Below are 18,441 nucleotides of genomic sequence, written 5' to 3' on the forward strand. Positions count from 1 at the left end.
AGTGAACATTGCATTTTGTACAAAAGAAGTCATTCATTAAAAAAAAACTGAAGATTTCAATGAGCAGTCCATATTTGGTTTTTGGCTTTTTAAAGTTTGGCTTTGTGCTTGAATTAGACTTTGCTATAAATCGTATAGCAAAGATTTTATTACTGCTTATTTTATTATTATTCAGCAGTCCAAAACCGTATTGTATATTTATATCCAGATTTCCATTACTTGTCAATGTTGCAGTTATTACTGACTTTGTAGGTAGTAAATTATTAAAATAGGAGATATTATAATCAAGGAAGTGGAATATACTATAGTTTTGAGCATTTTAGCTAGTATATGCACAAGAATGAGCCATGAAAGTGATATTATACTGCAACTAAACATAAATGTTTATAATTATTGACACATTCTCTCTCTCTCTCTTAGGTTTTTGTCGTAATGCAGCTATATTAAGCCCCACCCCCTCATCATGACTGGTCCAATCTCATGTCGGCTCCCTCTTCCTCTCTTCTTCTTGAGTTGGGTGGCCCTTTGCCTTTCTGCTGCCCCCTGTCCACGCTCCTGTGCATGTCCTCAGCCCACTGAACTGCACTGCACCTTTAGATCTCTGCCCTTTGTGCCCAACAATATCAACCACAACGTGGAGAGGATCAACCTTGGGTAAAGGCATTTCTGTTGTAGTTGTAGTAGTGATTCTTATGGTAGTAGTGAATTCTAGATCAGGCCAAAGCAGATAAACAAAAAGTGCTATTTGAAGACAAACCTTGGCTTAAAAAGTAGTGATGGGCAAAACAACTCGGAAGCCTTAGTTTGAGCTTAAATGGGCGTGTCTAATCAAGCCTCGAAATGAACCATGTGTCACTTGGTGCGTTCGGGATAAGCAAGACCTGCGCAGATACGATCGGTGTCAATCAGCATTGTACTTTCTGGTCTTAACCCTTCTGGTGTGTACAAGGGTGTTTTTACTACACCCTCATTGGACACTTCAACAGAGACAAGAGACAAGGTAGTCATGTGACCGAGGCTTCAGTTTGTGTGAAATCAGAAAGATCAAGAGACATTCTGCATGTGAGCATAATCTACAAAAGTCCATACACACTGGTTGGAAACCTTTAAAATAAACTTCACATCATTTGTTGTACCGTACATTACATTTCATGATCGATGACAGTATTTTGAAGCTTCATTTTGGTGGAGCTTTGGGCTTTGAGCTTTGGAGCACAAGGCTTCACTTTCCCCATCACTACTAAAAAGAGGTCTAAATCAGGATCAAAACAGGATTAAGTCTAAACTCAGTAACGTACAAAACTAGGGCTAAACCAAACAGGACTAAACATGGCAGGCAGTACATGGACTGAATCAGGTCTAAACCAGGACTAGATCAGATCTAAACAAGGACTAACTTAACTGGATCTTAACCAGGCCCAAACCAGGATGAACCAAAATCTAAACCAGGACTTAACCAAGACTAAACACAGACTAAACTAGTTGTGTTGCAGGTTTAACAGCATCAGTAGACTATCAGAGAAGTCCTTCTCAGGCCTGACCAAACTCGAGCTACTCCTGATCCATGGGAACGACCTGAACTCACTTCCTGATGGAGCGTTCAAGGACCTCTCAGCACTGCAGGTAAAAAAACAAACAAACAAACAAACAGACAGATATGAACAAAAGCTTGTTGTTGCTTGCCTTGAATGTTCCACAGTAGTTTTAAACTTTTCTCAATTTCATTTATTCATACACCCATGTTTTTTCAAAATTCTTCATGTTTTTATTGTTCAAAACACCTTGAAAAACATGCTTTCTTACTGAGAGCCAGCTCACGTCTCCACAGATCTGACCTGTAACTTGGCCTGGAAATAGATTTTGTTTAGTTTAGAGAGTTTTAATGCTCTAGTTTTAATAATTCTACACAAAAGCAATAATATCTCTGTGGCAGCACCAGAAGAGAGCACCGTTAAATGCAATTAATGTTCTGGCAGTGGCATATTGTAAGCTTTTATTTCATACACAAAACTTATTTGCCCAATATCAACTACACCATTTCATTCTCATCCCTCCATATACTAGCTAAACTTTTCCTTTTCCCCCCAGATGCTAAAGCTAAGCTACAACAAACTGCTCGAGGTGAACCGCCACACATTCCTGGGTCTCTGGTTGTTGGCGAGACTTCATCTGGATCACAACAGTTTGGAGTCCTTAGATCCGGACACGTTTCACGGACTAACACATTTACGATTTTTACAACTTGAAGGAAACAGAATAAAACAAATTCACCCGTCTACGTTCACCACATTTACGATAGTGGACTCTTTTCACCTGTCCACGCTGAAACACCTGTATCTGTCCAATAACAGTCTGAGTGTTATACCAAAGGAGATGTTGGAGACTATGCCACAGTTGGAGAACTTGTTTCTCAACGGAAATCCTTTGGTCTGTGACTGCAACATGAAGTGGATTCACAAATGGGTGCAACATTTTCCAGGTGAGAATTTTAATAGAAAATTAACAGAAAATTACAAATAGTTTCTTACGTAGTCTTTGTGGCAATAGAGCAGGTCCAGTGATAAAACCAAACTAAAAGTCTGGCACAATAATAGGAGTAAACTGGATTAACAAAAACTGGGTCTGAACAAAATACAATCCTAAATCTGGATTTGTCTTCAATTTTCTTCCCAATCATTCCCTTTTTTAATAAATTAATTCTTTAAAATAAAGGCTGTTGGCTAATACTGCCTAAACTAATAGTTTATAAATACAGGTTAAGAGAAAAACATTTGAATACCATTGTTTTATTCATTTATTTTTCTTCTAGATGTGCTGAAGTGTAAAAACGACCGAGCTTCACCTGGTGGTCAGCTGTGTCCAATTTGCACCTCTCCAAGAAATCTCCACAAAAAATCTCTTCAGGCTGTGGACAACATGATATGCAGCCTCCCCATCATCAACGCCAAAGATCAACACTCCAAACTTGAGGAAACGGACCACGAATTCACATTTGAAGACAATTTTAAACAACCTTTTGGAAATATTTCTCTTGGACTATCAGATGAACATGGCAACAATGTGGAGCTTGAATGCAGTATTGACAAACCAAGAGATGTTAGCAAAATTAGCTTTGTGCAAACTGACAATGCTAAAATGCTTAGCAACATTACACTTTCTCTAGATTTGGATTGTGGTGTTGACAGAGAGACATATGAACGTCTTTGGAGATTGATCGCGTATTATACTAGCGTACCTGCGCACTTAAAAAGAGAAATCATGCTAACAAAAGAGCCCTACCCTACATATCTTTACAAGCAGTATTCCGATAAGGACGCATTGTATTACACAGGAGTGAAAGCTAACATCATGGTGCAACCGTCTTGGCTAATGCAATCATATATTGATTTACAACTAAACAGGCAGGGATCCACTGGAAAGAAAGTCAAGCTAAGTCTAACATCGCAACTTTCGCAAAATTTGGAAACGGAAATGATTCGAAGACAAGCTAGAACGTGGGTCATGATCGAAGAAACAAATCCTAAACATAAAACGGCAATATTAGGCAAAACCTTTGACTTGCAATGTAACGTGCAAAGTTCTGGTGAACCTGTTCTCACATGGATACTACCAGATGGAACAAAATTAGTCGCTCCAAGTGAACATTTTGACCAAAGATTGTCCATCTCTGCAGATGGTAAACTGGAAATCAAAAAGGCCGAACATAAAGATGCTGGGAATTACTACTGCATTGCTAAAGTTGACCAGGACATTGCAAAATGGCTTTTCTATGTTAGCATACAAGATTTGTCCAACCCACAACCAGAAGAGGACCAAGCTACTACACCTTTTGAGCCATTCGCTGGAACTTCTCTAAACTTAAATTGCAATGCTTTTGGTTCACCTGATCCAGAAATCAATTGGATTATTCCAAATGGTAATATAGTTAGTTTTAAGTCCAATACATCAAGAGTTTTTGTTTATTCTAATGGAACACTTCATATGCCGCAAAGTTTACCCACCGATAATGGATTTTACAAATGTGTTGCTTTGAATCAATATGGTGTAGACACAAAATCTGCTAAAGTTATTGTGAAAAAGCGTACTGGGACGGTAAGGCCTTTAAGAAGATTACCTTTAAGGCCACAATCAGCGTCTGGGGTGAGTACAAAAATTAAAGTTCAGATTAAGGAGTTGGAGGAAGGATCAGGCAATATTGAAGACGTTATTGATTCAAAACCAATAGGTAAAATTGTCCCAATTCGAAATGGCATGCATCCGTCAAGAACTCCCTGGCGCAGACCTCCAATTATGTTACGAAAACCAATTGTGCAATTTGAGAGTCATAGAAGAATGAACATGGCAAAACCAAAAATAAATCCAGAAAGATGGGCTGACATTTTGTCAAAGATCCGAATCAAGAATGGGCAGTTTGTAACAACTTCTTCTCCTATAATGGCAACGACACCAAAACCCACAATGCAATTTAGAGCGTTAACAACTTTGGAGCAAGAAAAGACAACTTTTCAACAATATACAACTCAAGGTTTGACAACTTTAGCACATGGAACTATGGAAGGATCATCAGATAGAGTGACTTTGCATCAAAAATCTAGCCTGGAATTAACCACAACACCAATTTTTGAGCAGGAAAATGCTTATAGCTTGCATACGACAACCCTAAAACCATTGACATCACAAAATGTCCTCAATTTGCCCCCTACTACTTCTAGCGATGTGTTTTTCCTCCCACAAACCACTTCTGCTCCATTGCAAGTTGTCACTGTTTGGCAGGAAAGCTTAAACACTCCAAGCAAGAGCATCACTTATTTCCATCATGAGGACAGTGCAGTAAAAGGAACCAAAGCAGTTGATCCCAAAAGATCTAAAGTTAAGGGAAATCGCAGTAGTAGAATTTCCAGATTAAATAAAAAAGTTAAAACAGAACAAACAGTTTCAACGGTTGACCCAATTGCATCAAGTAAGGAAGATGAAATAAAACTCATAAATGAAAAGAAAAGTCAACAAAAGCCAAAAGATGTGGGTCTATTACAATTTGAAGCCATTATTGATTTAGTTCCCCCAAAAACTGTGCAAATATGGAACAAGCAATCCAGTATGAGTCAGCCGAATTCAGAAAGAGGCAGTGGAAACCGTAAGAAAAAGCCAAATAGGCGTAAAAACAAGCAAAACAAAAAGATAAAAAACAATGCTTTAGGTGATGAAAGTATCAACCAAGTAAGTGCTGTGCCTACAGAGCTAAACATAGACGTTTTGCCGACTTTAGAGACAATTGTTCCGTTCGAAAAGGAATCTACGTCAAACATCAGAAACCATAAAGCAAGCACAGAAAGTCCATCAGACACCAAATTTGTTGAAAATAATTTAGTACACGCTTTTACTCCAACTGCTTTTCCAGAGACAAGACTGGACACAATCCAATCACAATCTCAGCAAAAGTTTACAAGCCAACCTTTGCCACATGTTAAACCTTTATCCCAGACGCCATTGAAAAACTCTATAGCAGATAGTTCCTCTGAGGAGCTAAGGCACGCAAATAGAAAGCTAATTCAATCGCGCCAAAGATTCACAACCCCCAAAGGACCAAAACATCTTGTGAATGGGACCGGGGAGCAGTTAGAAAGCCGTTCGTCCTCGCTAGCTTCCTTAGCGGAGCATAAAGTAGAGGAGATATACCATTTCCAAGATACAAGTAGTTTAATGGTCACAACAGGCCACAATTTTGAAGTACAAGCGGTTACAAAACAGCCAGAAATCTTTTATATAACTTCATCTCAAAACAATAAGCCAGATAATGTTGAAAATATAGCATTTACAACGACTTTACCAATTACTGCATCTACTTTTGCCAGTTCCAAAATCGCCGCCACTGAACCAAACCTAAAACAAAGTACCAAACAGCCACATAATCACAGTGAATATGTAATCTATTCTAAAATAATCCCAACTGAAATAACTCCTCCATTAACATATACTACTAAACAAGCGACCAACATTAGCAAAAGGCTGAACATTTTCAATGAAGACCAACACACCAAAAATGAACAAGTCATTTTATTCCAAAATGCTAGTAAACAACCAACCAGCATTCCTGCTATTGCAAATGGCCATCAAAACCAGCCAAGTCCAACAAATTCGGTATCTTTGCAAATTGCTGATACAAAAACTCTAGTAGCTCCCTCTTCTCAGCCTCCTCCTAGCATTAGTGCTACCCTTAAAATAGCGAAAACAACTCCCCAATCATCGTTTTTGAATGTAACAATGAAGCAAGCTCCAACAATCAGGGTTAGCCCCAAAGTTAAGGATGAAGACCAAGAAAATAAAAAAAAAAATCTTTTTCCCCCATCAATTTCTATTACAAAAACAACTAAAATACCCTCTATACTAAATTACACAACACGGGACGTTTCTAACATCGCACTTAGTGGAAAAGATGCAAAACAAGCCCAACATTTTGACGCTAAATCAAAAAAATCTTCCCATATTCCTGTGCAAAACTCGACTTTGTCTCCAAGTCTAGCAAGAAAAACCACCCACCAAGCTACTCACAATATCATTAGCACAACACTAGACCAAAGCAATCAAGCTAAATTGCTAAAAACCTTTGCCACCCCTTCCACGGATGCCACCCAGCCGCCAACTCAACCTACAGCACTTTACGATGGTGTGACCCAATCATCAAACCACAGAAAGAACCAATTTATTAGTTCAAATCCCACTATACCTTCAATCAACTTGAGGACCACTCCTGCCCCGACTCTTACCCCCTTTTTGGCTGAATTGTGGACAGAATCATCGCAAGCTAGCACTACGTCAAAGCTTCCCGCCTTAGCCACTTATCCGAAGGGGAAGCCAAGGATAACCAAGGGTAATTTCCAAATTATGAGCGTAAAAGCAGAAACAGATGCCATACTTCCCTGCGTGGCCAATGGAGAACCGAAACCCTTCCTGTCATGGACTAAAGTTTCAACCGGTACGTATGAGTCATGTAGCTAGCTCCCTAATTTAGCATTTAACAACCAGCATTTTCACAGTTTAGCCTTGGTGCAATGAGAGAAACTGTAGACATTTTTGTAACAGATTGGAAGTGGTTTATGATGTTGGGAAAAAGGCTATGGCATTGAACACATGTATTGAGAGAAATTTTGCAATTTTTATGTGAAAATGTAAAAAAGTTGAACAATTTCTAATGAATCTAGGGTATCATTTTCAACCACCTATATATTTGATGTTAATTGAAATATGATATAGCCTAATACATTTCGTTATGTATTTGATGATCTTTTTTGAATTTGTTCATTTCCTTTTGTTTGTGTGATTTAACATTTTTCATTGTTGGAAGCAGTTTATTGATGATCTTCTGCTTTTGCTTATATAAGGATGATTTTTGTCCAGATAGGAGTTGGCTTCGATATACACTGATTTTAATTCTTTATTTCTTACCTCTTTAGGCACCAGTATCCCTGAGAACACCAAACTTCAGCGTTTTGAAGTGCACAAAAACGGGACTCTTATCATACGAAACATTCAACCAGTGGATGGTGGAGAATATCTTTGCACTGTGCAAAACCAATATGGCTCGGACCAGATGCTCACCAACCTTGTGGTGCTCTCTCAACATCCAAAAATTCTTCAACCACGACATCGTGACATTTCTGTAAATTTGGGATCCAACATTGACTTAGATTGCCAAGTAGAAGGCCACCCAAAACCGAGAGTGACATGGGTGTTACCAAATCATGCCCAAATTGGTTCTGCACCTTTCGGGCTAGCCTCACATCGTGTTAGCATTTTACAAAACGGTACTTTACGAATATCCCATGCTGGCTTTTCAGATCGAGGAATTTATAAATGTGTTGGGAGCAGCACTGCAGGAGCAGATACAGTTTCAATAAGGTTATACGTTTCGTCATTGCCTCCAGTTTTTCAACAAATGACTATTGAAAACATCACCGCTACAGAAAATGGCATTGTCTACTTGCAATGCACTGCAAGCGGTTTGCCTCAACCAACAATACGCTGGACTACACCAGACAACATCCAGCTAACATCATCTCAATACTTAAATGGACGTAACATTATGGTCTTTCCAAATGGTACACTTATTATGCAAAGTTTAACCCAAGGACATGCTGGAAAGTACGAATGTTTTGCTAGTAACATGATGGGGACAAGCAAGAGAACAGTGAACCTGGTTGTGAAGAGTAAGATGCTAATGGCTAAGGCTAGCATTACAATGTCATCACCCAAGTTGACACAAGTGATTTACGGAGGGAAGCTAAAGCTGGACTGTGTGGCTGAAGGAGATCCACAACCAAGAGTGATCTGGAGAACGCCATCGAAGAAACTAGTTGATGCACAATATAGGTAAGTAAAATAAACACAACATTTACAAAACTTGAAAGAAAATTAAGTTTCATTGGCACATCTACTAACTAGGCATTTATACTGGTTATTTCTTTGATTTGTATGCAACAACAATTTTGGCAATAGCGTGCGGTCTGGGCAATCAAGGCAAGCAATGATTGTCCAATAAATCTAAAATTACCGTGTGTCACAAGCATATTTAAATTGTTCCAAAATGTATCAAAATTAGCCTGTTTTCCCCTCACTTCTGCTGCTGAAGCTTGGCTGAAGTCATGGTGTCTTTTAGTGGCCTCTGCAGTCCGCTGAGCAATACTGCAATACTTTTGACTGTCTTCCGACAAGTCCTTATTTGTGGCTATGGACTGTTCACATTCGATTAGACGTTAGTTAGAAATACTGGGAGTATTTTAACAACATTGAGTGCTAATTTGTGTAATGAATTGATCGGGGAAGTGAGCCTATTTACTCCATTCAGCAGTTCGCCCTTCACAAACAAGGCTGGGATTCGGCTGCATGTTTTTTTTTGCATTCAATTTGTCCAGGTTCAATCTAATCAAGAGCTACCTTAGACCTGTTTAATTCTGGTTTAGCTTAAGTTAAGACTTACATATTCTAGTTCTAAGTGTCAACCGATCACCACCTGGTGGTGAGTTGGATCCGCTGGCGGAGGAGGAAGCCGGACAGACTTGGCAGACCCAAGCGCATTGTGAGGGTCTGTTGGGAACTTCTAGTGGAGCCCTTTGTCAGTAGGGTATTCAACTCACACCTCTGGGAGAGCTTCTCCCATGTCCCAGGGGAGGCTGGGGATATTGAGTCCGAGTGGACTGTGATCTCCACCTCTATTGTCAATTCGGCTGCTCTGAGCTGTGGTCGCAAGGTCTCAGGTGCCTGTAGGCGGCAACTCCCGAACCCTGGGACATCGGAAGTAAGGGATGTCGTCAGGCTGAATAAGGAGGCTTATCAGGCCTCTTTGGCTTGTAGGACTCCTGAGACCGTTGACAAGTATCGGCAGGCCAGGCGGGCTGCAGCTTGTGCTGTCGCAGAGGCAAAGACAGAGGAGTTGGGATGAGTTTGGGGAGGCCATGGAGGAGGACTATCTGTCGGCCCCAAAGAAATTCTGGCAAACCGTCCGGCGCCTCAGGAGGGGGAAGCAGTGCTTCACCAACACCGTTTACGGTGCGGGTGGAGACTTGCTGAATTTGACTGGGGCTGTCGTCGGACGGTGCAAGGAATACTTTGAGGATCTCCTTAATCCCTCAGTCACGTCTTCTGATGGGAAGCAGAGACTGAGGACTCGGAGGCTGGAGTCACTGAGGTTGTTGACAAACTCCTCGGTGGCAGGGCTCCGGGGGTGGATGAGATCCGCCCTGGGTACCTAATGTCTCTGGATGTTGTAGGACTGTCTTGGCTGACACGTCTCTGCAACATCGCGTGGCGGTTGGGGACAGTGCCTCTGGACTGGCAGACTGGGGTGGTGGTCCCTTTGTTCACACCGGAGGGTGTGTTCCAACTACAGACGGATCAAGTATCTCGGGGTCTTGTTCACGGGTGAGGGAAGGATGAAACATGAGATTGACAGGCAGATCGGTGCAGCGTCGGCAGTGATGGACTGTTGTGGTGAAGAAGGAGTTGGAAGGCAAAGCACCCGATTTACCAGTCAATCTACGTTCCTACCCATGTGACTGAGGGAGGAGCTTGGAGTATAGCCGCTGCTCCTCCACGTCGAGAGGAGCCAGCTGAGATGGCTCGGGCATCTGTTTTCCGGATGCCTCCCTGAGCGCCTCCCTGGGGAGATGTTTTGGGCATTTCCCACCGGGAAGAGGCCTCGTGGAAGACTCGGGACACCCTGGAGGGACTGTGTTCCTCGGCTGGCCAGGGAATGCCTTGGGATCCCCCCGGAGGAGTTGGAAGAAGTGTCTGGGGAGTAGGAAGTCAGAGAGTCCCTGCTTGGACTGCTGCCCCCACAACATTTTAGTCTTTTCAGATCTGAAGAAGTTGTAAATTTGTTGGTTCAAGTTTAGTACTCAATCAGTTCTGATTTATTGAATGGTAACCTTTTATATAGTGCTTTTCCACATAAGGAATCACTCATACACACATTCATACACAAGTGCATGCAGACATTAGAGGCGAGGAGTGTTAAGTGTCTTGCTCAAGGCCACAACAACAGTATACATTATTGTTTTAGTCCTTCTTAAGTTCTTCATATGTGCTTGGAATAGTTACTTTATGTTCTCATGGCATTATATTGTCTTCTAATTTCAGTTTTGACCCAAGAATTCAAGTCCACCCCAATGGCTCATTAACCGTTTACTTGGTCACGGACAAAGATGGCGGGGACTACCTGTGTGTGGCTCGAAACAAGATGGGAGATGATTATATTGCTCTTGGAGTCCAGATTTTGACAAAACCGGCCAAAATTGAGCAAAAAAGCCTGAGATCTAGTCAGGAGGTGGTCTACGGGGAGGATCTGAAGGTTGACTGTGTTGCGTCCGGACTCCCAAATCCAGAAATCAGCTGGGCTTTACCTGACGGGACCATGGTTAACAATGAGAAGCTCCGAGACAGAACAGGACGCAGCCGCAGGTAAAAGTTTATACTTTTAGTTTCTATTCTACTTTTCAAAACAGACTTTTTCTGTTTGCCTGTTCATAAGAAATTTAATTTTACACTTTTAGTGGCCTTTTCTCATGCAACCAATGATAATGGGTACAATTTATGTTTTGCTTTCCAAGTTACACAATCGATAGTGTATTTGTTTCGTGGTATTAAAAGTGCACCATATAACATTTCTGGTGGAGGATCTGCCACATGTTTTTCTCCATGGACATGTCAATGCTCTTCCTTGAATGTTCTACACAGTATGACATAAAACATATCTATATTCAAGAAAAGAAAAGAAAAGAAAAGCAATTTACAGAACAATACCTGGCCTCACAATACCTGGCCTCTCAGGAAATAATCTATCTCCAAAAAACTATACCTACTACAACTAAAAATCCCATGTTTTACTTTTGTACATTTGTTTCATTGATCCTTTTTTCTGCCAACACAAAGCAATGAGCACAACTCTATTTGGAAAAGTTGTTTTTTTTTTTGTTTTTTTTTTACTACTACCCTTTTCACCTTTGTAAAGAAAGACATTGAAAAATTAAACCTTATTCCATATCTCTTTGAGCCAAAGGACTGAAACTATAACTATTAGTGCCCGGATTTCTCTATCTATTCCTGATTGCCAATTTCCATCCCCTACCAGCTATTTGATGAGAAGAATAAAACAATCTCTGGATTTATATGGCATGGTTAAAAACATTGATTTAAAGGTGGAATGGACGATTTTTTTTTCAGCTCAAATTATAATCAAGAAATGAAACAAATTATCGACAATTATAACCCTCTGACTTTAATCATTACTAAGGCTTCTAAATATGAACTTTCATAACACCATGTCAAAGTGTTCATTATTCACAGGGAAACGCTGAATGTTGGAAAAACTGTGGCAGTTTCAGGTGTTTTTGGACTGTCCTGTTGCACAAAAATATTGGACAGAAATAATGCACTGCAGACTGTTTTCGACACCACCATCCCACTCACCCACGGACACAATGGACAGATATCTTTAGAACATACTTCTGGCAGCTGGGAAGAAGGCCATCACAAAAAAATGGAAGGCACAAACAGCTTCAATGATTAGGATTGGACTGACATCATAACCAACACAATGTAGACAATCACTTGTAGACTCAATCTGAAAATAGACTAATTTGACAGACAATGAACAAAATTTGACTTTTATTTTGGTGATGGCCCCTGGCTAAGTTACAGGTCAGATCTGTGGAAAACCAGACCAAAAAGTAGATTTAAAATATCACGGCGAAGTGTGAACTCTCAGTAAATAGCTTTAGTTGCCACTCGGGTCTGGATGACCCACAGGCATCTGTAGTGTGTGTGTGTGTGTGAGTGTGTGTGTGTGTGTGTGTGTGTGTGTGTGAGTGTGTGTGTGAGTGTGTGTGTGTGAGTGTGTGTGTGTGTGTGAGTGTGTGTGTGTGTGTGTGTGAGTGTGTGTGTGTGTGTGTGTTTGTGTGTGTGTGAGTGTGTGTGTGAGTGTGTGTGTGTGAGTGTGTGTGTGTGTGTGTGTGAGTGTGTGTGTGTGTGTGTGTGAGTGTGTGTGTGTGTGTGTGTTTGTGTGTTTGTGTGTGTGTGTGTGTGAGTGTGTGTGTGTGTGTGTGTGTGTTTGTGTGTGTGTGTGTGTGAGTGTGTGTGTGTGTGTTTGTTTGTGTGTGTGTGTGTGTGTGTGAGTGTGTGTGTGTGTGTTTGTGTGTGTGTGTGTGTTTGTGTGTGTGTGTGTGTGTGTGTTTGTGTGTGTGTGTGTGTTTGTGTGTGTGTGTGTGAGTGTGTGTGTGTGTGTGTGTGTGTGTTTGTTTGTGTGTGTGTTTGTGTGTGTGTGTGTGAGTGTGTGTGTGTGTGTGTGTTTGTTTGTGTGTGTGTGTGTGTTTGTGTGTGTGTGTGTTTGTTTGTGTGTGTGTGTGTGTGTGTGTGTGTTTGTTTGTTTGTTTGTTTGTTTTGTGTTTAAAACAGAAATAGTAGCTCAAGGGTTGAATAAATGCAAGGTCACAATTTTTCAAAGTAGTTTTATGCTTAAAACAAGTATTTAATGCTGAAAGTATTTTCTTTTTATCGCTAAGTAATCCATGTTATGTAAGGCCATCTTGGATAAATGGAAAAAAGTGATATGCTTAAATCCATGTATCTCTGAGCACAAAGAGCAGCCTTGAAGCAGCAAATACTTATAAAGGGTTCTATAATAGAGATCCACTACTTGGCCCTATTGCAGTGGTTTTATCTCCTGTGGTATAAAGGCTTAAACGAGATAACTTATATTAGATGAACAGATATACAAATAATTGAGTTGTTAATTATGTGTTAATGTTCCTTTGGGCTTAAACGCACATGAACCCAGTCAGTCACCCATATCATGGTTTAGTCCTGTATACACCTAGTATTATTCTGAATTTGATGTCGACTAGTTTTCCTTAAAGGTGCATTATGTAACATTTCTGGTGGAGGGCATGCCACCTGCTTGTCTTCATGGAGATGGTATTGATTTGCTGAAAATTATCCAGAGTAACAAAGGCCAACATACAATAATCTATATGTAGCTGATGATATTGTACGATATATCACTATTTTTTACCTTTACCTGACCCTAACCTATTTGACATGCTTTTCTTTTTTAAGGTGATTTACTCCAATTGTAATAATTAGAATAGTTGTATGAATATATAAGTTTCCTTTCTCTAAACATGTAATTGTAGTGTTGTCACAAGATCATTTGGGAAATTATACCAAAAATGACTCATGGTGATATATCTGTCCGTCCGAGGGAGTCGGATCTCTCCTTCACTGTGGAACTCCTCCAGGTTTCTCCTTTTTTTCTAAAGAGGTTTAGTAGTTTTTTCCTGGCAGAGAAGGAGGGTCTAAAGACAGGGGAGCTTGGGACATTTGTCTCAGGACACGGGATGCTGGGACGTTGCCAAGTCCTTATGAACATTGTTTAATCTGCTTTTTCACTGTCTCCCCTCGAGGCAACTACTGTTGTGATTTTGGGCGTTATACAATTTTTTTTAATTGAATTGAGTTGAATGTATTGATACAGCAGCCCACAGTGTTGATACTCCATCACCATAATCGATCTTTCAATATTTTGGCACACCCCTTACAGTAGTGAATGTTTTTCAAAGTACCCAAGAGAACACCAGTAATACTGTGGAACATTTAAGGAAATGCAATCTCAATTTCCCCATTGAGACTAGCCAGTCATGTACCCCACACCAGACCATATAGTACTAATGTTTTGTGCAGTATTGAATTTATTAAAAGGCAAGATGTATTTTTTGCAGAAGTACTGTTCCGTTCAGATTTTGACCACCAAGGCTGACTCTGCTGATTGTTATCCTGTCTGACTCTTTCTTTCCTCACTAAAACTTGAACTCAATTGTGGTCTTTTCATGTTGAACCATTAGCTATTCTAACAGCAGTTGTTTAAACAAAATTATGACTTTTCTTTTTTAGATACGTGGTGTTTGACAATGGCACCCTCTTCTTCAACGACGTGGGGATGCGGGAGGAGGGCGACTACACCTGCTACGCTGAAAACCAAATCGGAAAAGATGAAATGAAAATCCACATCAAGGTCAAATCTGTGTCGTCTCCTCCACAAATCCAAAACAGAACACAAATGTCATCCATTCACGTTATCTACGGTGAAAATCTAACCATACAATGCCACGCTGATGGTAAACCGACTCCTACTTACACTTGGATATCGCCAATGAATCGGATTATTGAATCAAATACTCAGAAATATCAAGTTTTGAATGACGGAACACTAATTGTGCAGAAAGTTCAACGTTTTGATGCTGGGGATTACACTTGCATCGCTCGAAATAACGTCGGACAAGACAACAAAATTGTAAAAGTTGACATTTTGGTTACAGCGCCTGTTATTAGCAACCCGCAAAGAAGTAGTTCTAAAGTATCCACAATTCAAAATGATCGGATTTTAATAGATTGTGTTGCCAAGGGGACTCCAAATCCAAGGATTATGTGGGTGCTTCCTGGTAATGTTATCCTACCTGCACCTTATTTCAGCAACAGGATTACTGTTTTTCAAAATGGCACTTTGGAAATACGATCAGCTAAAAAGAGCGATTCGGGGAAGCTCGGCTGTATTGCTAGAAACGAAGGAGGAGAGGTTCGATTAGCAGTAATCCTTGAGGTTAAAGAAGCCAACGCTAGAATTCAAGTTTCGGGAACCAAAATGGACACTGTCTCATTAACTGCAGGCAATGCTATGATTTTGAATTGCTCATTTGAAGGTAATAACATCCTACAAAAGACATGGTTGCTCCCGAATGGGACTCCTTTGCTCAGCGGTGCACGTTTTACAAAGTTTTTCCACCGTCAAGATGGCTCTTTAATAATTAGCAACCCGTCTTTAGCTGAAGCTGGGACATTCAAATGTTTAGGACAAAGCAACGCTGGTCAAGTTGAACAAATTGTACAGTTAACACCAGGAAGAAAACCAGAAATTGTTAATAGATATAATTCACCTATTAACATTCTGCATGGGGAGATGTTAATGTTACATTGCGTCATAAATATGGAACTGCCGAGGCTAACGTGGACACTACCAAGTGGAGTTGTACTGGGTCGCCCGCAACAAGCTGGGAGGTACTCTGTCTTACAAAATGGTACGCTAGTGATTCAACAGGTTAGCGTTTATGACAGAGGTTTGTATGTTTGCAGGGCAACTAACGAATATGGTAGCTCAGTTTTGTCCGTTTCTGTAATCGTAGTAGCCTACCCTCCTCGCATCACGAATGGACCGAATTCAGTGACATATGCAAAACGTGGAGTAGCAATGCAACTGAACTGTGCAGCTACGGGAATTCCCAATGTGGAAGTAGCCTGGGAAACACCAGACAAATCGAGGTTAGTTGTTAGCGCACAACCACGACTCTTTGGTAATAAATATCTACATCCGCAAGGTTCATTAATCATACAAAACCCGACGCTAAGAGATTCTGGAGTATACAAATGTACAGCAAGAAATGCTATTGGAGTGGACTCAAAAACAACATATCTCAATGTTTACTAAAATGAAAATTAACTGTAAATTGCCTAAGAAACTGCCGACACAAAACAGTTTAAGTTTACAAACTATTGTTGGAAAATTCAAAAATGTGTTCTGCCCGTTGGTCGAGTGTTTAAGGTGGCAATACACATGCCAGGCTCCATGTGCAGCCGGCCGCTGTATCGTGAGTTTGAATCACAGCTCCGACAGTTTACTGTATGTCCTCCCTTCTCGCTCATCCCCATTTCATACTGAGCTGTTCTGTCTTCTAATAAAGCCCGACGAGTCAAAAAATCCTTTTTAAAAAAAGAAAGAAAAATGAAAAAATGTGCACTCGCAATGTGCCCAGAAGACTCTCTTGAAGAGGGTCTATAATATGCATTATGGAATGGACTCAAGTGAGCTTAGAGCTTTTGGGAGCTGTTGAAAAGGACAATATGCGGAAGTAATGAAAAATATATAGGAAAAGATCCACTGCTTGTACACTAAAATGGTTACACGGCAAGTGCCATTTACACCACACAGTATAATGTAAAAGCATCTATTTGAGGAAAAATATGAGACTGAAGGTTATCACCTTGACATTTCACAAGAATTTGGTTGAATGCAAACCATTTAGTCGCCAGGGAATACGTGGGAGGCTGTAACAGTTAAAACAGAAACATATTCTTCACTCAGGAGTCAAAATCAGGTACAGGATCTTTTATGATCAACCAAAAATGTATTTAACTCAATTAGTACATAATATGAAGAATTAGATTTTGATCAGTTTTGACAAATCTGTATCTGTTTGAATTGTTCAATATGTCACCTTTTAAAAATGACCATCAATGTCACACTGCATTGAACTGCTTTGTGAGAAAATATTGTTTAACTTAATAATAGATTGAGAAATATTTTGTATGTTTTTTTATGTCGCACATGTTATCTCTCCTGTTGGCACACTTTGAATCTACTTGTATAAATGCTGATCTATGTAGGTTTTCTATTTGTAACTTATTTATCAACAAACAACTGTAATGCATTGATTTTTGCAAATTTTAATAAAACTTGGATCTGTTTTTAACCTCAGCGTTCCAAACAAAAACTTATTTTTGCAAAGTCATGACAAAAAGTGCAGAAAATGATGACTGTTAAAATCTCTTGGTGAGAAATACTTTGGAAATTCTCCTTGTGGGTCTAAAATGCTTCAGGAAGGAGATTTAATGAAGTTACTGGGAATTAGAATGGAGATTTTATGCAGGGGAGATGGGATTGTGAGAAGAGGCGTTTGAATAAGGAAAATAGGTCACATTTTTGTTGCTATTTGTTTGCATGGTAACTCGCAATACAACATTATTTTTAGATTAATTCTAGGTGGAAGTACTTTGGAGCTTAGAGACGGGCAAAAAGCTATATTAAAGGTACACTTTGTAACTTTTCTCTTTGCCTGAAAGGTTCCACAGTAAACTTATTCATCTTACATTTACGTTCCACATGTTTTCATTGCTCAAAAACACATTGAAAAACATGCATTACTGTGAGTGAGGATCTGACCTGTAATGTGGTATAACCTTAATGCTGTACTGTGGAACATGTCAATCTCCTTGGAAACTGCCAGGTGATGCCATCAGGCTAAGTCACGGGTCAGATCTCTGGAGAAAAACAATGCATGTTTTTCCAAATTATTTTTAGCAGAAATAAACATGCAAGAAAGATACATTTAATACCATAGTATGGAATTTTTCAGACAAACTAACAATAACTCCACGGAGCCCATCAGAAAATGTACATGCACTTTTAACTATTCTGACCTTTTTCCATTTCAATATTTTATTTTAATTCAAATTCCAAGTTAATCCATTAGACTTAAATGTAATAAGGTCGCATAATGAATGATTAGTGTTAAGAGTAAATTATAGTCAGGTTTGGGTGAAAAACGTTTAAATGTATTATTTAGTTTAGTAATGATTTATTTGCAAGTCTGTAACCATAATCTGATTTGTGTGAGGTTTGAGAGGGGAAATTAGGTCACAGTTTTTGGCCAAGTCTTAGAAACATCTGTGACCAGCTGGTGCAGAGGAAATCCCCCATTGGATCTGCAGATGCTCCTTATCTGTCATTAACGGCCTGTTAAAGATGAGGTCCAGTCCACACCAAAGCAGCTCATATTAAAGTTACATTATTGGGCTGTAGTGTCGAACAGTTTGAGCCAAAGCCACAACAACACATGGTTTTCCCAGTAACTGATAGCAACCAAGAATTAGGCATGGTCTGCTCGGTTCAACAACACGCCATGCAAGGCTGCTCGGTTATAGAACAAATATTTATGCCATTACAACTTGGATAATACCTAGAAATAAGTATCTATAGTCCCATTCACACATGCAAATTCCTGGGAAGTCATGTGTGAATGAAGCCAGAACATTGCCACTACCAGTGCTCGTTTCTTTGGTTAC

General features: G+C 39.9%; 1 protein-coding gene across 1 annotated transcript; it reads left to right on the forward strand.

Moving 5' to 3' along the window:
- Positions 1-449: 449 nt before the first annotated feature.
- On the forward strand, positions 450-17,069 carry mxra5a (matrix-remodelling associated 5a). The gene is made up of 7 exons (XM_072451379.1): positions 450-654; positions 1,494-1,623; positions 2,089-2,479; positions 2,810-6,973; positions 7,452-8,367; positions 10,633-10,953; positions 14,440-17,069. The coding sequence occupies exons 1-7, from the start codon at positions 464-466 to the stop codon at positions 16,025-16,027; spliced, it is 7,701 nt and encodes a 2,566-aa protein (XP_072307480.1). The 5' UTR covers positions 450-463; the 3' UTR covers positions 16,028-17,069.
- Positions 17,070-18,441: the final 1,372 nt, after the last annotated feature.

The sequence above is a fragment of the Eucyclogobius newberryi genome, unplaced genomic scaffold, assembly GCF_026437365.1.
Source record: "Eucyclogobius newberryi isolate DKJ021-1_F unplaced genomic scaffold, fEucNew1.0.hap1 SCAF_181, whole genome shotgun sequence".
In the NCBI taxonomy this organism is placed as follows: Eukaryota; Metazoa; Chordata; class Actinopteri; order Gobiiformes; family Gobiidae; genus Eucyclogobius; species Eucyclogobius newberryi.

Bases quoted from the DNA above. Each gene is read 5' to 3' on its own strand.
- mxra5a (XM_072451379.1), top strand. From the start codon at position 464: ATGACTGGTCCAATCTCATGTCGGCTCCCTCTTCCTCTCTTCTTCTTG. The intron at 2,480-2,809 runs GTGAGAATTTTA...TTTTTCTTCTAG, and splicing joins ATGGGTGCAACATTTTCCAG to ATGTGCTGAAGTGTAAAAAC. The intron at 10,954-14,439 runs GTAAAAGTTTAT...TTTCTTTTTTAG, and splicing joins AGAACAGGACGCAGCCGCAG to ATACGTGGTGTTTGACAATG.